This window comes from Eptatretus burgeri, chromosome 12, assembly GCF_056783735.1.
Source record: "Eptatretus burgeri isolate ZD-2024b chromosome 12, Ebu_testis_v1, whole genome shotgun sequence".
Lineage (NCBI taxonomy): Eukaryota > Metazoa > Chordata > Myxini > Myxiniformes > Myxinidae > Eptatretus > Eptatretus burgeri.
Window position 1 is genome coordinate 9,103,757 of NC_140972.1, and position 21,194 is coordinate 9,124,950.

Sequence of the window (21,194 nt, forward strand, 5' to 3'; positions counted from 1 at the left end):
AAGACTTTTGTATGCTTTTATTATAAAAGTATCAAAACACACCAGAAAAAGCACACTGCATAAAAACAAATCCAAACGATTTTACAGCAAAAATAAATTCAGCAAAAGCAACACAAACAAGGGTGTCTGTTCATGTCAAAACCACCACAGAATAATACATATATGCAAAAATAAGTGTAAGTACTTTACACTTTTACAACCAGATTCCATCACGAAAAGAAACTCAAAACCTCATCAGTGTACCACTGATCAACCACAATATCCAGGCTCAAAAGATAAGCCTGCTCCATTTTTACTCGTCCCGAAACCATACCTTTAAGGCACAAAAGCACATTTACATTTTTCCCCTTCAATTTTGCTTTCCTGGTTTTATAAATTGCCAGTTTAGCAATGCCCAACAGAAAAGACAAAAACGAGAGGACTGGTTTACTTTTATAATTCTCCCCCCCCCTGATTCCATAAATAAAGACCGGAAAGGAAAAAACAAAATTAAATTTATAGAAAAGCTGTTTTAGGAAGAGAAAGAGGGGTACCAATCTCTTACATTCAATAAAAACGTGGGCAACATTTTCAATCAAATCACAAAAAGGACAAGAAATTGGAACAGAAGAATTAAACTTCTGGAGTAGTCTGTGTGACCAGGGCTTGATGTGCTAGTCTCCAATTCAGGTCTCCAGTTCGCCCAAGAGTTGGAGAACTATACATTTTGTTCCACAATGGAGTTTAAAAAGCTCCAGCAGGTAAGGTCTCATTCCACCGATTTTTCAACAGTTTTGTAAAACCAGGTATACATGCTTCCAGACATATGTTGTGGATAGCCGTTTTCCCCATGACGTGAAACACACCAATTTCCTCTAAGTTTGAGGAGAACACACCCCCTTGTTTTTTTGAGGCAATTTGAAGTTTAGGGAAATAGAGACGTAAGTCTACCACTTCATCCACCCCAGTCCACCCGATGTTTAGTCTATGAAAGGTTTGAATTACTGCTTTCAAGACATTTTCCACAATACGAGCAGAACGAACATCAGTTTTTAATGAAAGTGAGCTTACAGGTAGCCAGGCATTAAAGGATGGCTGCAACAGGTCTTGCACTCTGTTTATTCCAACACTGGTGAAACGATGCATAAACGACTTAGAGGTTGAAATTCTGGAGAATAAAGGATTCCGAACTAATGGCTCATGTACAAACTTTTGGGCATCGTATGATACCTTGAAACGTTGCATTCCGAGGACTTGCCAAGCATTCAAAAGGCTCTGATGAAAACTGGGGAGCTGAGACATGTCAACAAGGAAGAGTTCACGGTCATATTTCAGACCTTCCACTTTCTGCAACCAAGCGTTTGTGAGAGGTTGCCAAGGAACATACTCACTGTATAGTAGGCACTTAATGGTGGAAATCTGGAATGCCATTATCCCACTTGGGATATGCATCAGATTTTGACCACCCACATTTCGGGGTCTGCAGACCATGTCTGGGCCCAGCCAATGGTGGCCACCCCAGAAAAAAATCAGCCAGAACCCTCTGAATGCCTGTGACCAAGTATCTCGGAGGTTCAAGCGGGATAACTTTATGCCAAATAAAAGGAACCACCAGGTTATTTATGATTTACACCCGTGTCTTAAGCAAGAGAAGTTGGTACAATCTTTTCCACCTTGTCAGTTTCAATTTAATTTTTTTCCAGGAAGTTCTCCCAATTTTTTTGTTCATACGCTTCAATTCCTAGAAATAAGCCTAAATATTTAAACCCCTCACTACTCCACTGTATTCCAACTGGTAAAACGGGCAGGGACGAGGAAGGCGATCTGGGGCCCACCCAAAAAGCTACACTTTTTTCCCAATTTAGCCTTGCAGTAGAAGTAAGCTCAAACTGGGTAAGGCAACGAGAGACCTCAGAAACATCCTTTTGATTTGCAATAGCAACACAAATATCATCAACATAAGCTGAAACAACGACTTTGGAGTTTTGTGAAAGAGAGAGACTCCTAACACTGCGTTCCGAAGTAAAACTAATAAAGGTTCAACAGATACATTGTAGAGCATGCCTGATAGCGCACAACCCTGACGGATGCCTCGCTGAAAGGGGAAGGGGTAACAAAGACTATTATTAACCTTCAGCAGACAAGATGCATTTTTGTACAATAACTTAACATAAGCAATAAATTTTTCCCCAAACCCTGTTCTCCTTAATACATCAAACAAAAAATAATGGTTAACACTGTCAAAAGCTTTTTCTTGATCTAAAAGTAATAAACCAAAACCAGGAGATGTAGTTCGACCGAGACTGATCAAGTGTCTCACCAAAAAAATATTATCGTAAATGGAACGTTCTGGAACACCGTATGATTGATCAGTGCCAATCAAGAAAGAGATGACTTCCTTTAGACGGGTTGCAAGAGTGTTGTTCGTCTTTCGGCTGCTCACGTTAGGGGTCGCCACAGCGGATCATCCGTTATGATCCGCATACTGATTTGGCATAGGTTTTACGCCGGATGCCCTTCCTGACGCAACCCTGGTCGCCTCTTACGACACAGGGATAAGGATTGGGTTTCGCCATGATTCCGAACTGCCCTACACCCTCTCATAGCGCGGCCCAGCGCAGAGCGCCCGTCCTCAAGCGATCCTCCAACCCAAGCCTCCGAGTAGCCGGATTACAGGTGCACGCCACTACGCCCGGTAGACGGGTTGAAAGTGCTTTTGACAATATTTTATAGTCCGTGTTGAGGAGTGACACAGGCCACCAATTTGCGGTCTCATGCAGCTTTCCTTTCTTTGGATGGAGACACAAAACTGCCCTCTGGCAGCTCAATGGCAATTCACCTTGTTCAACACTCTCCTGAAAGACCTCAAGAAGAGTAGGGCCTAGAATGTCCCAGAAAGCCATATAAAATTCAGTTGGAAGGCCGCCTTGTCCAGGGGCTTTCCCATCCTTGCTATCCTTGAGCGCAGCAGTAAGTTCTCCAAGAGAAATGCCAGGCTCAAGCAATTGTTGTTGGTCTTCAGACAGAGAAGGGAGCTGTTCAAGCATCGCATTCCAGTTCTCCTCATTCACAGCTCTTTTTGTGAAGAGTTTAGAAAAATAGACTTGTAGTTCATGCTTGATATCACTCTGGGAGGTCAACAAATCACCACCAGAAGAGCGCAAAGCATGGATTTGTTGAGAGGTCTTGACCGTTTTTTTCCAAATTGAAGAACCCTTTTGTTTGGTGTGTCAAGTTGGATTTTTTCGTTCCGCAGTCGGACAAATGCAACGGCCACCCGCTCTTTCACCATTTCAGCCAGAAGGGTCCTTTTCTCCGACAACTGCTGGACATTCACGCGAGACAATCCAGCTTTCTGCTCACAGATAAGTATATCGATTTTAAAGCAGATATCACACCAAAAGCGTTGTATGTGCTGTAAGAGCAGTATTGTTGGCAAAAACATTTGATTTGGGACTTTGTGCAGTCCCACCATTGTCTTAAGTTCAAATATGAACCCTTTTGCGACTCGCATTTTTCCTAGACCATTTTAAAAGCTTCTATAAAATGTGCACTTTGTAAAAGTTTCAAATTAAAAGTCCAATATGCACTTACACAGACATGATGAGGAAAGCCACACACCATAACAATCATGTGATGGTCAGAAAAACCAGACGGCCTTATATAAGAGTTCTTAACAATGTTTACCATTTCATGATTAACATAAAACCTGTCGAGGTGAGCCATCGTCAAAACATTTCTTGATGCACAAACCCATGTATACTGACGGATATTACGGTTTTGTACCCGCCACACATCCACCAGTTTAAACTTTTTGACTAGCTGTGCCAAAGGCCTTGCACTGGGTGGATGAGGCTCACAAGTGTTCCGATCAAGTTGTGGGTTGAGGGTGCAGTTGTAGTCATCCCCCCAGATACAACAACATGGTTAAGTCAATGGTGCTTACAAACTCTGCTAACTTGTACGGAAAGGCACCTCTTTCAGAGTTAGCACTAGGACAGTAAACATTTGTCATGCAAATCTTTAGGTTACGACTGACAAATTGCACAGACAGTAAGTAACCTTTGCAAATTTCCTTCCAAGTTATCTCTGAAGGCTGGAGTCGAGGATGCAACACTATTCCCACACCAGCCTTGGCCTCAACAAGCACACTCGAGAAAAAGAGACAACCTTTAAAGATTTTACACCACTCATCCTCAGTAGACTGATTTGCATGCGTCTCCTGTAGCATTAGCACATCAACTTTTTTCATTTTGGAAGAGCTGAAATACCTGGAGGCGACGCACACAATTGCGGCCTCCATTGATGTTCAGGGATGCTACTTTTATCTCCATTCTGTTAGTTATTATTGAAGCTCTTTACCAGCCCGAGTAACACATTTCCTTAACCTTTGGAATTGAGGATCTGACATGTTAACCTGATAAGGTTCACGAATCATACTCCTTGCAGTTTTAATAAAATCGTGTAAATTGGGGAAGTAATTTTTGATTTTTACGTATCTTTTCCTGAATGTATCATCCAGGAATTTAATCACATTTTCTTGAGACAATAAGGTTGTGTTGTTTCCACCTTCATCCTCTTGAGAGATTAAAGCACTGAAATGTGGGGTAGAAGAGGTTTCATCTGAATCAAGTGCTTCATCTATGGCCTCTCCTATTACTTGTGGATCACTTAATTTTGGCTCAACAGAAAGTTCTGCTCTGTTTACGGACTCCTCCGAATTTGCCTGGTCCATGTCCTTCCCCTCTACAACCGTTACATCATCATCTGTGAGGGAGCAGTTGACATTTAACTCGCAGGGATTTTCCCCTTTATCTAATTCTCCATCACTGTCAGACATAGCTGTTAACTCGTCTGAACAAGTTTGGCTAACAGGACAAACACTTAAAACATCCTGAGATCCCTCACTGTTCTCTGTGTCCCACTCAGAGTCGGCCAGTGGAACAAGCGAAGTTTCCACATCCGCACACGACCCCGGTACCACCAAGGGGTTTCCAATGTCAGACGTACCTTGAAGGTCCACCGAGCCTGACACGATCTGGACCTTATTCTGCTCCTTAGCATCAAAGGCATCAACATTTGACCGTTTTGGCCTTTTTTCCTGGTATCCGTAACAGACACCTCCATATCGTCCACACTGTCCTGTACAGTGGATGGTAAAGGAGGAAGCAACCACTTTCACTTCCTCGTTTGGTGGGGGTGGATTAATTACGTCATGATTACACACCCTCTCTCCAACGCCGGTCGGGGTGGACGAGTCCAATTCGTCGAACACCTCAGCCGGTGGGGGGCGGGGGAGGCTAGGCTCCCGATTCACCTTCTCCCCATTAGTTTGTGGTGAGGAAGAATCGTTCCTCACCGAACCTTCACATTCTTGCGGTGTAACCGCATTGGGACAAACACTCTTCACGTGCCCATAAGCTCCACACCCAAAACAAGTCATAACCTCTGAGGAGGCAAACATTTTATATTCAAACTCGTCGATTTTTACACTGAGTACAACATTCAGAGTTTTTCCATTTTCAGGTAGTATCAAATAAACCACTCTTTTAAAGGACATGACATGTTTAAATTTATCACCAACATGACGCATCCGACACCATTGAGATCCTTGGCACAACCTTACCGAACTTGTTTAACTGGTTACACAAGTCCTGGTTCCTTATAAATGGTGGAATATTATTAATGTTAACAGTAACTGTTGGGGCCTGCAAAGCGATCACAGAGAGGTAAGTGTTCGGTTCGATGAACAGGCCGTGCTCAACCACTGTGGCGACCACGTGTTCCTCCGACACAAACACCACAAACTTCTTATTCATGCGAGAAGCAGCACGGATATTATGTAAACCAACGATGTTACCAATGGCGGAAAGCACATCGTTAAGTTCCACCTCACTGGGAGGGAAGCAAAAAACAGCGTGTTTATGAGTTAGTGACTCAAACATCTCGACACGGAAACGTTCACCCGCCATTCTAACTCAAGAAAACAAGTAAGTAAACTTTATCGAGAGAAATAAGGCATTTTCACAAACACCAATAAATCAACGATTAAAGTTGAGAATTAACAAAGAACACGGTCGCACTGAACGAGAAAAACCTCCCCTGGCGGCCATGCCAGGCCTTTGGCCTACGATTTTCTCAACACGAGACCGTGGTCTGTCTGTCTGTCTGTCTGTCTGTCTGTCTGTCTGTCTGTCTGTCTGTCTGTCTGTCTGTCTGTCTCTCTCTCTCTCTCTCTCTCTCTCTCTCTCTCTCCTTCTCTCTCTCTCCTTCTCTCTCTCTCCTTCTCTCTCTCTCCTTCTCTCTCTCTCCTTCTCTCTCTCTCTCTCTCTTTCTCTTCTCCAGACAGGGAGGAAAAGTCCACAAGTAGAAAACGAACACATGGGAAACGAAAAATGGGGAAAATGGAAACACCAAACAGCACAGCAGAGGAGAGGAGGATACTCACGACACGAAGCAAGGAGCGGCCATGACAGTACACACAACGTACCAGTAGGGGGTGAGACAGAGAGACAGAGAGACAGAGAGACAGAGAGACAGAGAGACAGAGAGACAGAGAGACAGAGAGACATAGAGAGACATAGAGAGACATAGAGACACAGAGACACAGAGAGACAGAGAGACAGAGAGACAGAGAGACAGAGAGACAGAGAGACAGAGAGACAGAGAGACAGAGAGACAGAGAGACATAGAGAGACATAGAGAGACATAGAGAGACATAGAGAGACATAGACTTTGCCTCCGCTTCCGCTCATGTGCTACCCTCCTTTCTCTCTCCGCTCTGCTTTCATACCTCTCCACGTGAGTACAAAGAAATAGTATTAAACAAGCTGGGAGGCGACGATGGCTCGTGGGCAGTATTGAACAATGCCACGATAGGTACAATTGAGTGAGTGGAAGCTTTTGAGGAAGCCCTACCGTAAAAACCTATCTCTTCCGTCAAAATTGACCAAATCAAATCGGATTTTTACAGCGCGTGCGCTGTATACAATTGCACCGAGTTTGAAATGTCCCCGGTGTCCCCCCCCCCCCCCCACGTGCCTCAAGACAGCCAATGACGGCTGTCCGGTAGATGGCAGTGCGTAACCCAGACGGAAATGGCGACAATTTTTTTTTGTATACCTTGTCGAGGCTCGTATGAGAGGTAACACACAACGCACATCAAGGGGTGGGGGGGAATGAGACAGGAGGGGAGTGGGAAGGACAAAATAGTGGGGAACAGAGACATTTGGAGATCTGTAGAAGGGAGAGGGATGGGATGGGGAACATGGGGAATAGAAGATGGACATTACAGGGACTTTCAGGACGGAAAGCAGGGAATTTGAAGGAGGTGGGCTTGGGTGGATTATCGGGCGTAGAAAAGATCGAGGATTTGGATGGGGGATGATGAGAGGTGGTGGTGAACAGCTGTTTTGAAGGCCATGAGGGAAGAATGGGAATGAATCGAGTGAGGGAGTTTATTCCAAAGGCAAGAAAAAGAGGAATGAAAGAGTGAAGGTGAGCAGTGATTCGTGATTTTGGTAGTTTTACCAGAAAAGGGGTTGTTGGCGGACCTTGAGCGCCCTGCGGAAATGTGGTGGAGACAAATCGCAGAGAGAGCAGGAGGGGCGAGGCTGGAGAGGAGACTGTAGAAGACAGAAAGACCACCGACCAACCTGGGTGATTGAGTGAGAGGCCCAAACACTCAGCCTCATTGCTGGAGTTGCCAACGATCCGAAATGCCTTGGTTTCTACAGCGTGAAGCCGAGAAAGGTGGGAGGTGTGCTGTGTCACGTGATTGGGTTTTCGTATATCATGCCTCGCCCGCTAGGGGTGGCAGGACTGTGCTTCTGGTCGCGCAATAAAGTGGAGTAGATGGTGGCCCGCGTGCTTCTTGCGTCCCACCGCACCGAGTACACACGAGGAGGCAGGAGCACCAGCCCAGAGGAGAGGCTGCAGACAAAAGCTTTGTAAGTGGTGAAATTGATGGAAATATCCAAGTATTTTAATGGAAATTTGTGAAACTAATGTGTTATATATGTGAAAACCATTGAATTTATTGCTTGACGGAAAAAAACAAAACCAAGAAACGCTCCCCTCTCATGTTCGAATGAACGAAAGCCGTCATTTCCGCCCACTGCGGCATTTCGGCATTTCGCACCGAACGCTGAAAGCTCAGTTCTTCTTATGCCATCATTCTCTTTAATATTAGCCATAAACAAGTGTTTCGTCATGCATTAGTTGTTGAAATTTACTTACAACAAGAACGAAAAAATAATCTCCACACAGATTCAACAACAACGAAAAAAAACCCGAAAACATCACGAGCAGGACAAGACCAACCGAGCTGAAGGAAACGATGCTGTAACTGCACTGCTCCTGATTGGTCAAAGGACACCACGTGTGTTGTATGGGCGGTGTTATGCACGAGGATTCCAGCAAACAGGACTGGACCAATCATGTTCGTCATGCACCTCATGCTGCGTCGTCAATCCTCGGCGGCACGTGACACCATTGGACCAATCACATTCGGCGATGTACCTCGTGCTGCATTCTGACACGCTCTCGATCAGAGCGAGCTTTGATTGGTCAAAGTAGTGGAGAGGCGGCGATAACCTCTGACGGAAGGTGATGACCAAGGAGGAAAGGCGATGCGTCGTTTTGATTGGTTGAAACGTGGAGGAACGGAAGGAATTCTTCTCCTCGGATCCACTTGCAACACACAGGTATCTGTTTCATCACCCGAATCACTTCACTGCGTCATTAATCATAATATTTTCTCCTTATTTTAATTTGTACGATTTTCTTTTTTTGATCAACGTTAAAAAGCTTCAGTGACGGATTTCGACATTTTCTTCATCCGCGGAGTCTTCATGGATATTTGTGAAAATTTAATTTCCGTGGGAATGTGATCTCACTGTGAACGGCCGTCCTGGTTTTACATCATTCTTTTGCGGCCCCTGGCCCTGCCACGCTGTATCGAACGATTTCATTCCTTCTAATATAAATATATATATATATATATATATATATATATATATATATATATATATATATATATATATATATATATATATATAAATATATATATATGTGCTTTATATCACAATAACAAGATTTTTACATTTCAAATATTAAGTACGCTTTTTAATTGTTTTTTTAACTGAAAAAGCATAAATTGAATATTTTTACATTAGTGTACTCATTTGCTTCACCACACGCGCTGTATTGAAGGATTTCACATCTTTATATGTTGTACTTATGGACATTACGCACAGCTTCTAGGAAATGAAATTGCGAGAAAAAAAAAATCGAGAAAAAAATAAAATAAACAGTTCAAGTGGGCGTGGCTCCGCCCACAAGGGGCGTGGGACGCCCCTCATACAAAAAGACACAACTAGACCATGATATCCAGCTTGTGTCCAAGTTTCATCAAGATCGCATCAAACGTCACGGAGCTATGCTCTGGAGAGAGTCACAAACAGACAGACGATGCACAGACACAACGAAAATAGTGGTCGCTGCTGGCGCCCGCGAACCAATATTGTTGAAAAATTCAGTAAAAGTAAAAATTGACTGAGTTCAATTGCTCATCCATATATAATTTTTTTTTTTACTGATATCTCTCACTTTTACAACTTTTAAAAACTTTTTTACTCTATTTATGTATCAACAAATACCACCCGATACTTCACTGATGGGAAGGAACACTGAGATGGAGTGGGGGAGGTGGGGTGATAGAAAGGGGTGGAGGGAGAAGGAAAGAGAGAGGTGTGGGGGAGGGGGGGTGGAAGAGAGAGGAGGGAGAGGGAAAGAGAGAGCAGAGGGAAGGGGCATAGAGGGAGGAGGGAGGGAGAGTGGAGTGGAGGGGGAGAGAAAGAGGAGGGAGGGAGAGTGGAGTGGAGGGGGTTGGGGAGGGAGGGAAGACGGTGAGAGGAAGGGAAGGCAGACGTGTGGCGGAGCGTCAATTACGAATCATACTGTCTCATCAAAATGATTCTGCATCGAATAACAATGAAGATGGAAACAAAATAATGTCTGAAATCCATTTTATACCTATCATACTATAGATACCACCCAGAGACAGACACCGCTCGGACGCGTCCGGAGCCAAGCTGTCCGGCGACAAACTCCGCTCGGACATGTCTGGAGACGAACTCCCATCCAGACATAAACACTGCCCATATACGTTCGGAGACGAATACCGCCCAGACGCATCCGGAGCCAAGCTGTCCGGAAACAAACACCGCCTGGACACATCTGGAGACAAACTCCCATCAGGACATAAACACCACCTGGACACACGTGCCCTGCAGAAAAAATAACACTGCCTGGACACGTTCGGAGACGAGCAACGCCCGGATGCGTCTGGAGCCAAACACCACTTGGACATGTCCAGAGACAAACCCCCATCCGGACACATCCAGAGACAAACTCCTATCCGGAGTTTTCCGGAGATAAATACCATCCGGACACGTCTCGCAACAAATCCCGCTCGGACGTAATCACCATCCAGACACATATGAAGATAACCACTGTTCAGACATAACAACTGTCTGGATACGTCCATAGACAGAGAGACAGAGAGACAGAGAGTATGAAAAGAAGGAAGCGATAAAGGTAAAGGGGTGGAGATGGGGTTTGTCAAGAGAATGATATGTTAGACTTAATGACCGAACACACACACACACAAAAATCGGAACACACAACGACACAACAGAGTTTATCATGTAATCCGCTGGCACATCTGCAAAAACTATGTCCCAGTTTCAGAAAATTTGTGGGAAGATGAAACAAAAGTAATCACTGAAAACATGGAAGTACCGCTCACGTATGACATAATGATCCCATCGAGCGTGAACATCAAAAACAAATCGTTGCGACCAGATATCATGCTTAGGTATGATTGAGGTGTTAAAACAAGTGATTTTGGATGAAACGATGCAGAAATCAAGAAAACGACCAAACACCAAGACCTCAAAAATGAAGTGAAAAGATCCTGGAAGCTGAAGAATACCAAAGGTGTACCAGTGATAGCTGGACCAACAGGAATGATGACAAAGAACCTCACAGAGATATTAAACATAGGGGCAATACCCCTGGGTGCTCACCTGGTAGTGGCTGAATAAGATAACCAGGCAATCAGATTTTTCTGAGCTAGATTTTTCTAACCCTTGAGCCAGATTTTTCAAATGTCATGAACAAACTTTGGTACGTCATGGGTGATGAAGATGGTGGAGAAGTTTAATCAGAATTGTATGTGTAGTTTCGGAGAAGAAAGCAAACACAGATTTTGAGGGGCAACCCCCCCTCGAGCCAGATCCTCCTCGAGATCCCCCTTGAGCCAGATTTTTCGAATATCATGAACAAACTTTGGTACATCATGGGTGATGAAGGTTGTCGTGAAGTTTCATTGGAATTGTGTGTATCGTTTGAAAATAATGCAAATACTTCTTTATGGAAGCAACCCACTCCACCCCACCCCACCCCCACCCCCATAAACTCCGTTTTGAGAAGAAGTTGTAAGTATTTGTGGATGGACGGACTGATGATGCGCCATCCCATAAGCTCCCTGGAACTACTTTACAGGTGAGCTAAAACCATCCATGGGAATATTACTACAAATAAACTACATTTGGAAGCTGTCCGTGCTCAGTGACGATCATGAAGAGCCCTCAGCACAAAACTTTGAGAACACAAAACTTCACAGCTTGGTCCATGAATCATGACCCCTTGCTGAAATACTTTGAGCCCACCCTGGGAGGACTCCATTCCACATTCTGAAACTCGCATATGCAGATAACAATCAACAACACACACACACACACACACACACACACACACACACACACACACACACACACACACACACACACACACACACACACACACACACACACACACACACACACACACACACACACACACACACACACACACACTGCCTTTAATACATATAGAATTAATCCCATAAGGTGATGTATTTATTGCATCACTCATGATATATCTTCACCCCAGCCCCTGCCCACTCACCCCCGCCCCATTTCCCCCCCGTCTCCTGCTTTCAATTTGCTTACCTTTCCCCCTGCCTCTTCACTCCTTGCCCCCGTCTCTTTATCCCCCGCCCCCGCCTCTTCAGTCCTCGCCCACGTCTCAACGAAAAGTGTTTATTCTGCTTCAGAGTTGAAAGTTGACTATTGCCACTATGTGCGATGCACTCTTATAGGTACGAAGTTTTTTTCAGTCCAGGTCACAGTACCGAGAAAAACATGACGCTACCGCTAGGAGGAGCACAAAATTGGTCCTTCAGTATTAATATATAGATAATACCTTTCACGTAAATCTTCAAAGAACGTTGAAACATTGGGTAAATTCTGTGATGTCCATCTCAGAGGTCAGTTATGAATACATATATTTAGGTCATTGTGAAAGTCTTGACGAATGAACTGAAATGCTGTCATCACCTCATTCAGAGCTTTCCATTCCTTGTGGAGATCATTAGCATAACAATCCACCTCGTCTATGAGTGAGTTTGAAATGCTGTAATAAAAAGGAAAATAATTAATTAAATAATCCTATACAATCAAAATGAAGACCAATTACTGCACCATAAGCGTGGTGTTGGCTTAGTGGTTAGGGTGGTGGCTTGGGATCCTAGGGTCCTGAGTTCAAGCCCCGTTGGCCGCTGAATTAATATACACCAGGAGGTTGACTCAGCCTGTCATCCTTCCGAGGTCGGCAAAATGAGTACCAGTGTACTGGTAAGGGGGACATTGCACAGCGGCATAACCGCGTCCCAACCAATGATGCAACCAGCAGCCACAGGCTGCACTCGATAGAGAGGGACTGCACCCGATAGAGAGGGACTGCACCCGATAGAGAGGGACTGCACCATAGTTCCAAGAAGGAAGCCAGGCATAACACACACACACACACACACACACACACACACACACACACACACACACACACACACACACACACACACACACACACACACACACACACACACACACACACACACACACACACACACACACACACACTTTTGAGGAATTAATCATTTACAAGGCTTTCATGAACAGTTTAATAGTCTATGAAACAATGCTGTCATAAAAGGAAAATAATTATTTAATTATATAATTAATCAAATACAAGGCTTTCATTAACAGTTTAATCGTATATGAAACTTATCAATGTTGTGATGGGTCATTATATTCTTCATCAGAGGAAAGATGGGGCAAAGAAAATTCTCGTTCATCTCCGTTTGGTCAAAATGTTTTGGAGTTCGAGAAACGTGGCTTTTACAAAGCAAAAAGTCTTTTGAGGAAGTGAAACAGTCTGACAGTATTTTGGGAAAATACTGGGTGCAGTTGAAAAACAGCAAAATGAATAATGCATTAAGTCTGGGAAAATTTCCAAGTTTTGGAGGCTGTCATTACCCCCAAAATGAGGTGCTCAGACAAGAGCATTAAGAGAGGTATGTCATTTTTCATCTCTGCTCAACAAAGATACTGAAACCAGGAACCAAGTTCAGGTACTCTCAATGGTGATGAGTGTTATAAAAAATTAAGTTATTCCCAAAGATAAAACATAAACATATTTAAAGGATCTCTTTTTGATGACTCAATTTGGTGAAAGAAATGATCATATGAAAGGAAGGCGAAGCCCAGCCCCCGCAGGGTAGTAGTGTCATAAGGGAGGTGTTTGATGAAGTAATGTGTTCCAGTTTGAAAAGGAGAAATATGAGTGAGCGTAAGCGAGCGAATGTTGTGACGTTGAGAAATGGGACACATTACTGCATCAAACCCTCCCTTTTGACACTACTCATATATATATATATATATATATATATATATATATATATATATATATATATATATATAAATATATATATATATATATATACATATATATATATATATATATATATATATATATATTGTTGTGGTTACCAAATTCGCAAACCACCATTCAGGTCCCTTAGGTGAGGTATCTCGGCAAGTATATGTGTAGTTAGGCCCAAACCCGTTGTCTAGTGGGAATACATGTCATTTATGCGAGCTGCGACTCTTCAGGATAGCCGTTTTTCTTTTACTATCTTTATTTTGGACCAACCGCCATGATTACCACCACAACCACAACATCAACCACTAACCACAACGCCGCTTCACCACAACCGCCACGACCTTCACGTCACACCTCGCAACCGTAGCATCGCCACCGTTCTTGCCCCGCTGTGGGTACCGGTGTTGGACTCGTGCAGGGCACGCGTCGAACAGCGTGTACAAAATCACGGATTTTGTGCTTCAAAAACGGATCAAAAACGACACACGCCCACTTTTTGCCGTCCAATCGGTGAGCGAGGGACGATTTGGCCCCGCCTCCAGGACGATCGATATATGCAAATTTGTGGATCAAAAAGCCTTCACGCCCACTTTTTCTCGGGCCAATGGGGAGCGAGGTGAAAGGTCAAAGGGAGGGGGTCAAAGGCGAAGCTACGGGGGGATAAAAGGACCGTGTTCGTCAGTCAGGAGAGTCGAGAAGGGGAGAGTCCAAAGAAGAGTCCAGAGTCGGAGAGTCCCGAGGCGGAGAGGCGGAGAGTAGGAGAGTCGGAAGCAGAGGGTCAAGACTTCGCGGGCGGTGGAGCTGCTCGTCGTGTGCGGAACGGAGGGGACGGAGCTGTGGAAAGGCGGCGACACCAGACGAGGGGGTGCTCGCGTCGTGCAGGAAGCTGCACCCGAGGGAGGCCGACAGCGCGACCTGGCCGAGGTGGAGACGCTCGTCGCACATAATAAAGATCCTCTATACCCCGAGCATCAGCAACCCCCTCCTGTTTCCCCCCGCGCTGAGATAGTGCGACCAAGGGGGCCCCTTTCCCACCCCCTGCCAGACACTGTCCGCGAGGTCCGCGGGGTTGGGGCGCCATCGCCGCTCCGCGTCTCATCACCAGACGGGTAGGCGCGACCCGGTCTCGGCCTCAGGCCTGCCTCATCCTTGAGGGTATTCTTTTCCTTGGTTTTGGGTATGTGTTGTCGGCGCCGTCTGTGAGGTAGAATTGTATAAGTGTTGCCGTGTGCTCGGTAGTCGGTATTAGCTCTGCATTGTGTTTTCGCTTTTATATTTGCTTTTTGTGTAAATGGAATTGTGTTTTTTCTGTGTGCTTTTGGTGGAATTGTATTTGTGTGCTTCCCGTGTGCCGCGAATAAATGTGCTTTGTGTTGAACTGTTTCCCGCTTCGCTTCGTCATTTCTCCCATTGAATCCTCATCTTGCTTCACGTAAAGGGATGGTAGTGGGCTGAATACGCCCGATAATTAATCGAACCGTCGAGGTCGACGATAACACCGCTCGGTTATCCCGATAGTACGGAACGGGTCGCTTAAGTGGCCCGTGTCCGAAGTCGACCTGCGGCGAGGTGCGATCGCCCGGTCTACCCTCCGCGTGGGTACTTAGGTAGGTCGAATTTGGCGAGCAACCCTATCCCACGCGGGGGCTGATTGGCTCGATCGCGGTGAGACCGAAAGGTCCACCCGTGACTGGTTCCCGGCGTTAGTCCGAGAGGGTCACGACTGGATTGTCCGTCCGGTGGGCGACGTGCCGCGATTCGAGTTACGTGGCCGTCAGCACGCCGGCGGGCGCGAATACCGCAACACTGGTGTCAGGTCGTGCGATACAAATCCATCGCCCTCCTCGCGGCACTGGTATTGGAGAGCGGGACAACAGGCTCTCCTGTCTCCAGCGAAATTCACGGGAATCGGTCCAGGGGTGAGAGAAGCGACCCCCGATTCCCTCCAAATTACGAGCGAGCGAAATTAACCCTTTAAGAGAAGCAAGATGGCGTCTCAAGGCGAGCGGGAGCCGGGGGTATTAGAAATGTACATGTGTAGTAATGTAGAATCCATGGTCCAGGATGGAATCCCCGAGCAGGAAATGTTGATTGTGCAGGAACACGGACTCGCCCAACTGAACCCAGAGCCCGAAATAGGAGCGGCAGCGGCCGCGGTGTATGACACCTCCCCCCCCCCTCTCCACCAAAACCCGCCGACCCTTGCCGAAACGGCTCACCCAAGCGCACCCGACATGGCCCAGCTATTCGCCATGCTGGCGGCAATGACAGCGAAAATGGATGCAAACGCAAATGAATTTATAAACGAAATGAAAAGCATGGGCAAGCAAATGAAAAAGAAATGAAAGAACTACGGGGTGAGACGCAGAACATGGGCCGATGCCTGCAGGCGGGCATGAAGGCCGTGAGCAGGGAACTTAAAATGGCGACTCCACGTGTCGGAACAAACGAGCTGGAAGGGGGTGCAACGGCTGACAGGCCCGCGGTGGAGGCGGGTAAGGAAAAAGTAATTCGGGAGACAAGAGACGAGGTGAAAGTAATTGGGAGGGAGAGAAAAGAACAATTAATACGGAAAGCAAGGATGAGGTACGCGGAGATCGTGAAAGAGCAAGGAGTGAAAAACAGGGAAGGACGGGAGCGACTTAAAGAGAAAGCAAGGTTGACCTACATAAAGATAAGGGAAAGACGCCAGAAAGAAGCAGAGACCAATAAACACGATGAAGACGGGGTAAGTGACGCGCACACACACACGGAGGTAGTGGAGGATAATGGGGGTGAGCTGGCGGACTGGGTAGAGACCCAGTGCGAGCACCTGGATGGCCTCCTCCAGGAACGAGGGAAGGGAGTATGCCCCCTTGAGGCGAGTCACGACCAGGTGAGTTCGGTCGTGCTTTGCGAGGTTGGGGGGAGGAGTGCTGCGAACGGGTGCACGGAGAGCTTGGGGGGTATAGAGGCCCCGGAGACCCTTGTGGGGACACGAACCCCCAGTGTAGTTGTCCCTGTGTGTGTGGTGCAAGGTGCGAGTGCGTCCCCGTGTGTGGAAGCGACCCCGTGTGTGAGTGGTGTGGTGGCGATGGAGCCAGAGTACGTGCTTCCCAGCACGCCGTGCGTGGGTGAGGCACCGTGTGTGAGTGAGGCCGTGTGTGTGAGTGAAACGGCCAGTGTGAGTGAGGAACCGCGGGTTAGTGCCCCCGCGTGTGTGGGTGAGGCACGGTGTGTGGATGAGGCACAGCGGTTGAGTGCCCCCGCGTGTGTGAGTAGTATGGTTTGTGAGTAGTGAGGCACGCGTGAGTGAACGGCCGAGTGCAAGGGAAACCGTGTGTGTGAGAGAGCGGTATGTGAGGGAGATGTCGGTTGGCATGCGGGAGCACGCAGCCGCGTCTCCCGGTGTGAATGTGATGGAGTGGACTGTGTGCGTCGTAACACGCAGGTATGCGTGTGTGGAATGGAGACGGAGACGGCGACAGAGGAGAGAAAGCCGAGTAGCGGCTGTAGTTGTTTCGAGGACCGTGCCGGGTTCACCCAGCAGTGAGCACGCGGTTCGTGCTGTGCAACGCACGAGACCGCCACGTGCTCGCTTGCGAGAGTGAAGTCCCGGTCCGGAAACGCACGCGGTGGATTTGCCGATCCCGCGGACGGACAAAGTTTAGGCAGGTAAATGGATTTGGACCGGACGGGTTCTCCACGCGATCGTGTGTGTTGAGCTCCAACGGGCAAAGCACATGTGTTCGCGTGGGGAACCCCTCGAGACGTGGGGCTTGTGTTTTTTTTTTATGCGCACGTGACGTCATGGCTGCACGTGTGGTTGGAATCCGGCAGGAGGGGTATCTCTGCCGGATGGTACCGTCCAAGGAGGGACGAGGAACACGTGCAGCTGCATGACGTCACGGCCAGGTGCAAAGTGCGCGAGCTCTGAGTTGCCGCGCAGGTGCTGCGCATGAAAAAAAAAAAAAAGACAGCAAGCCTCACTTTCGGGTGCAAAGGATTCCTGGGCAAGGGGTGGAAGACCCCCTTAACCTGGGCACAGGATGGAAACTAGTTAGGGGGAAGGGTTAGCTTAGTTAGACCGACTTCATGGGGCAGGGGTAAGTCCTCATGGAGTCCGTGGAATGGATTAGGTAGAGGGATTTAGTGAGCTTTAGGATGGGAAAATGGTAAATAATTAATGGGATTATTTGGAGACAGTGACAGACTTGTGAATGTGTAGAGGGGACGTAGCTTAGCTACGTAGTGTTAAAAGGAACGTGCTGTGGTGTAAGGAATGACGTGGGAGCACGAGTTAGTTAGGGGATGTAGATAGAAGGATGGCAGAGTTCAGCGGTGAGTGTGTTGAAGAGTTGTGGGTTGTGAGGTGAGTACTTGGTGAGTGAGTGAGGCCAGCGGGTCTGTGTGTATGGAGCGAATGGGGAATGCATGGTGCGATGAGTGATTGGGGGGAGGAGTGACTCCCGCCCAAGGGACCCCGGGGTCAGTATAAAGTGAGTTAGGGGGTCAGTCAAATTGAAAAATGGAGGTCGTTTTGTTGTTGGTGGGAAAGTAGGCTCGAGACCCATTTGGAGGGGTGCAGGAGCCCTGTTGACGGGCTTGGGAGCGTGGCTGCGAAAGGTGAGTATCGCTGAGTGGGTACCCCGGGCACCAGGCTAGTCGGCCGCGGTAGGCCAAGGGCCCATGGGGGGCCGGGATAGCGTAGTGGGCACGGGTGCGCCTGCTTGGTGCGGGGGCCCGGGGCGCCATTAGCCGCGTGGGCAGTGTTGTGGGCACGGGTGACCCTCGGAAAGGGGCCCGGGAGGCCGGCCTGCCACGTGTGCGTTTCAGGGGAGGTGCCATGGGGGCACTCCCCGGTGTTAGGGAGCTGGTAGGCTCGGAGGCAGTGTAGTGCCCGGGGTGCCATAGCGGGAGATTCGGCAGAGGGTCGTGCCTGCCAAAGGGAGCCACGTGTCCCAGCCAGGAGACCGTGTGAGGGCACGGAGAGAAAATTGGGGCGAGGCCCGAAATTGTGAGGACACCAACACAGGCGACGGGAATCTGGGTTGTTAGAACCAATAGTTTAAGCGAGAGGCGCTTGTTGAAAGCCCCGGGGTAGTTTAACAGTTAAATGGTTAGGGTAGATTAGGAGATGTACCCCTCCGCACCATCCATCCCCTCGCTGTCGTTGTGGGCCGCTGGACCCACTTTGGTTAAAGATCGCCGAACTCTGGGGAGGCCATTCTGAGGCTTCGTTGGGCCTCGACACAGGACGTTAGCTCTCCCTTGTTCCCCTCTGGGAAGGGAACGTAGGGGTTGGGAGTAGGCTAGGTGACAGAATAGGTTAGCCGAACAAGGACGATAAAGGGGGTTAGGGGACGATTTATAGTGGGGAAGTAAAAATAAAAACAATAAAAAAATAAGTTGGGGCTAAATTGGGGTTTGACAAATTAAGGGAGTGGGTATGTACAGTGACAGGCAAAGGCGATAGGTTGGGAGGGAGACAGGTAGGTAGGTCCGAGCCCGCCCTCCAAGTGGCCAGCACCACCGCACTCCCTCCACCAACCTCCACTGAACGGCAAGAGCTGGCCAACTTCATCGGCTGGCCGTGTTTTGCTTCAAGGCGGAGGCCGGCCAACTTCATCGGCAGCTGTTGTTTTGCTGCAAGGCCTGTGCCATCGGCTGGCCGTGTTTGCTTCAAGGCCTGTGCCGGCCAGTTCATCTGCTGGCTGTTTTTCTTCAAGGCCTGTGCCGGCCAGTTCATCTGCCGGCTGTGTTTGCCTGCAGCGGCCTTCTTCTGCGGGCTGTGTTTGCCTGCTGCCTTTGCCATGCCATGCCCACTGCCCATGTTCACCAGCCCCGTTCAATTTTTGCTTTGCCCCCCCCCCCTGTTCATTGCCATGTGCGCCAGGATCCGCAAGGCAACAGTTTGCAAGCTGCGAGAACTGCCCCGTTGGCAGCTACAACACGGGCCTGCAGTGGCAGCCCGTGCACCGTGTTTGTGTTCATGCATCCATTCGTTGTGCTCATTGCGTGTGCCACTTGAGCTGGCACGGAGACTGCGTTTGTGCAGCCCATGCACCGTTGTGGTTCACTGCGTTCAGTTCAAAAGGGAAGGCCTTGGACTGCGTGTGAGCAGCCAGCCACGTTCCCTGTCACCTGCATTGTTTGAGCCAGAGACTGCATGCGAGCAGCCTGGCTCCCTGCTAACTGCTTTTCTTTTGCAGAGTTCAATGATCCTGGGCCATGGTTTAGTGTAAAATTTGTAAGTTAAGGTTAAGATGTACTGTAAATATGAGTGCGCCCCCGGCATGTTTGTCTTAGCGCCGGCAATTTTATTTAAGTCGTCCGTGTGAGTGAGTTTGTTTAGATAGTTACGCAGCCCTTAGGTTATTTATTTTGGGGACACGAATACCATGAATGTCGCACTCAGGGATCCGTAGGTAAAATGTACTAGGGGAAAACTACACATGATGGCACACGAAAATTTGACGACTCGGGACGAGTCTGTAAAAAGGGGAGGGGTAGTGTTGTGGTTACCAAATTCGCAAACCACCATTCAGGTCCCTTAGGTGAGGTATCTCGGCAAGTATATGTGTAGTTAGGCCCAAACCCGTTGTCTAGTGGGAATACATGTCATTTATGCGAGCTGCGACTCTTCAGGATAGCCGTTTTTCTTTTACTATCTTTATTTTGGACCAACCGCCATGATTACCACCACAACCACAACATCAACCACTAACCACAACGCCGCTTCACCACAACCGCCACGACCTTCACGTCACACCTCGCAACCGTAGCATCGCCACCGTTCTTGCCCCGCTGTGGGTACCGGTGTTGGACTCGTGCAGGGCGCGCGTCGAACAGCGTGTACAAAATCACGGATTTTGTGCTTCAAAAACGGATCAAAAACGACACACGCCCACTTTTTGCCGTCCAATCGGTGAGCGAGGGACGATTTGGCCCCGCCTCCAGGACGATCGATATATGCAAATTTGTGGATCAAAAAGCCTTCACGCCCACTTTTTCTCGGGCCAATGGGGAGCGAGGTGAAAGGTCAAAGGGAGGGGGTCAAAGGCGAAGCTACGGGGGGATAAAAGGACCGTGTTCGTCAGTCAGGAGAGTCGAGAAGGGGAGAGTCCAAAGAAGAGTCCCGAGGCGGAGAGGCGGAGAGTAGGAGAGTCGGAAGCAGAGGGTCAAGACTTCGCGGGCGGTGGAGCTGCTCGTCGTGTGCGGAACGGAGGGGACGGAGCTGTGGAAAGGCGGCGACACCAGACGAGGGGGTGCTCGCGTCGTGCAGGAAGCTGCACCCGAGGGAGGCCGACAGCGCGACCTGGCCGAGGTGGAGATGCTCGTCGCACATAATAAAGAACCTCTATACCCCGAGCATCAGCAACCCCCTCCTGTTTCCCCCCGCGCTGAGA

General features: G+C 48.0%; 1 protein-coding gene across 1 annotated transcript; it reads right to left on the minus strand.

The window, feature by feature from the left end:
* On the minus strand, positions 1-8,252 carry LOC147015051 (uncharacterized). The gene is made up of 3 exons (XM_085849412.1): positions 8,218-8,252; positions 7,635-7,911; positions 1-5,874 (listed from the first exon to the last, which is right to left on the minus strand). The coding sequence occupies exon 3, from the start codon at positions 5,570-5,572 to the stop codon at positions 4,325-4,327; it is 1,248 nt and encodes a 415-aa protein (XP_085705538.1). The 5' UTR covers positions 5,573-5,874; positions 7,635-7,911; positions 8,218-8,252; the 3' UTR covers positions 1-4,324.
* Positions 8,253-21,194: the final 12,942 nt, after the last annotated feature.

Bases quoted from the DNA above. Each gene is read 5' to 3' on its own strand.
- LOC147015051 (XM_085849412.1), bottom strand. From the start codon at position 5,572: ATGCGTCATGTTGGTGATAAATTTAAACATGTCATGTCCTTTAAAAGA.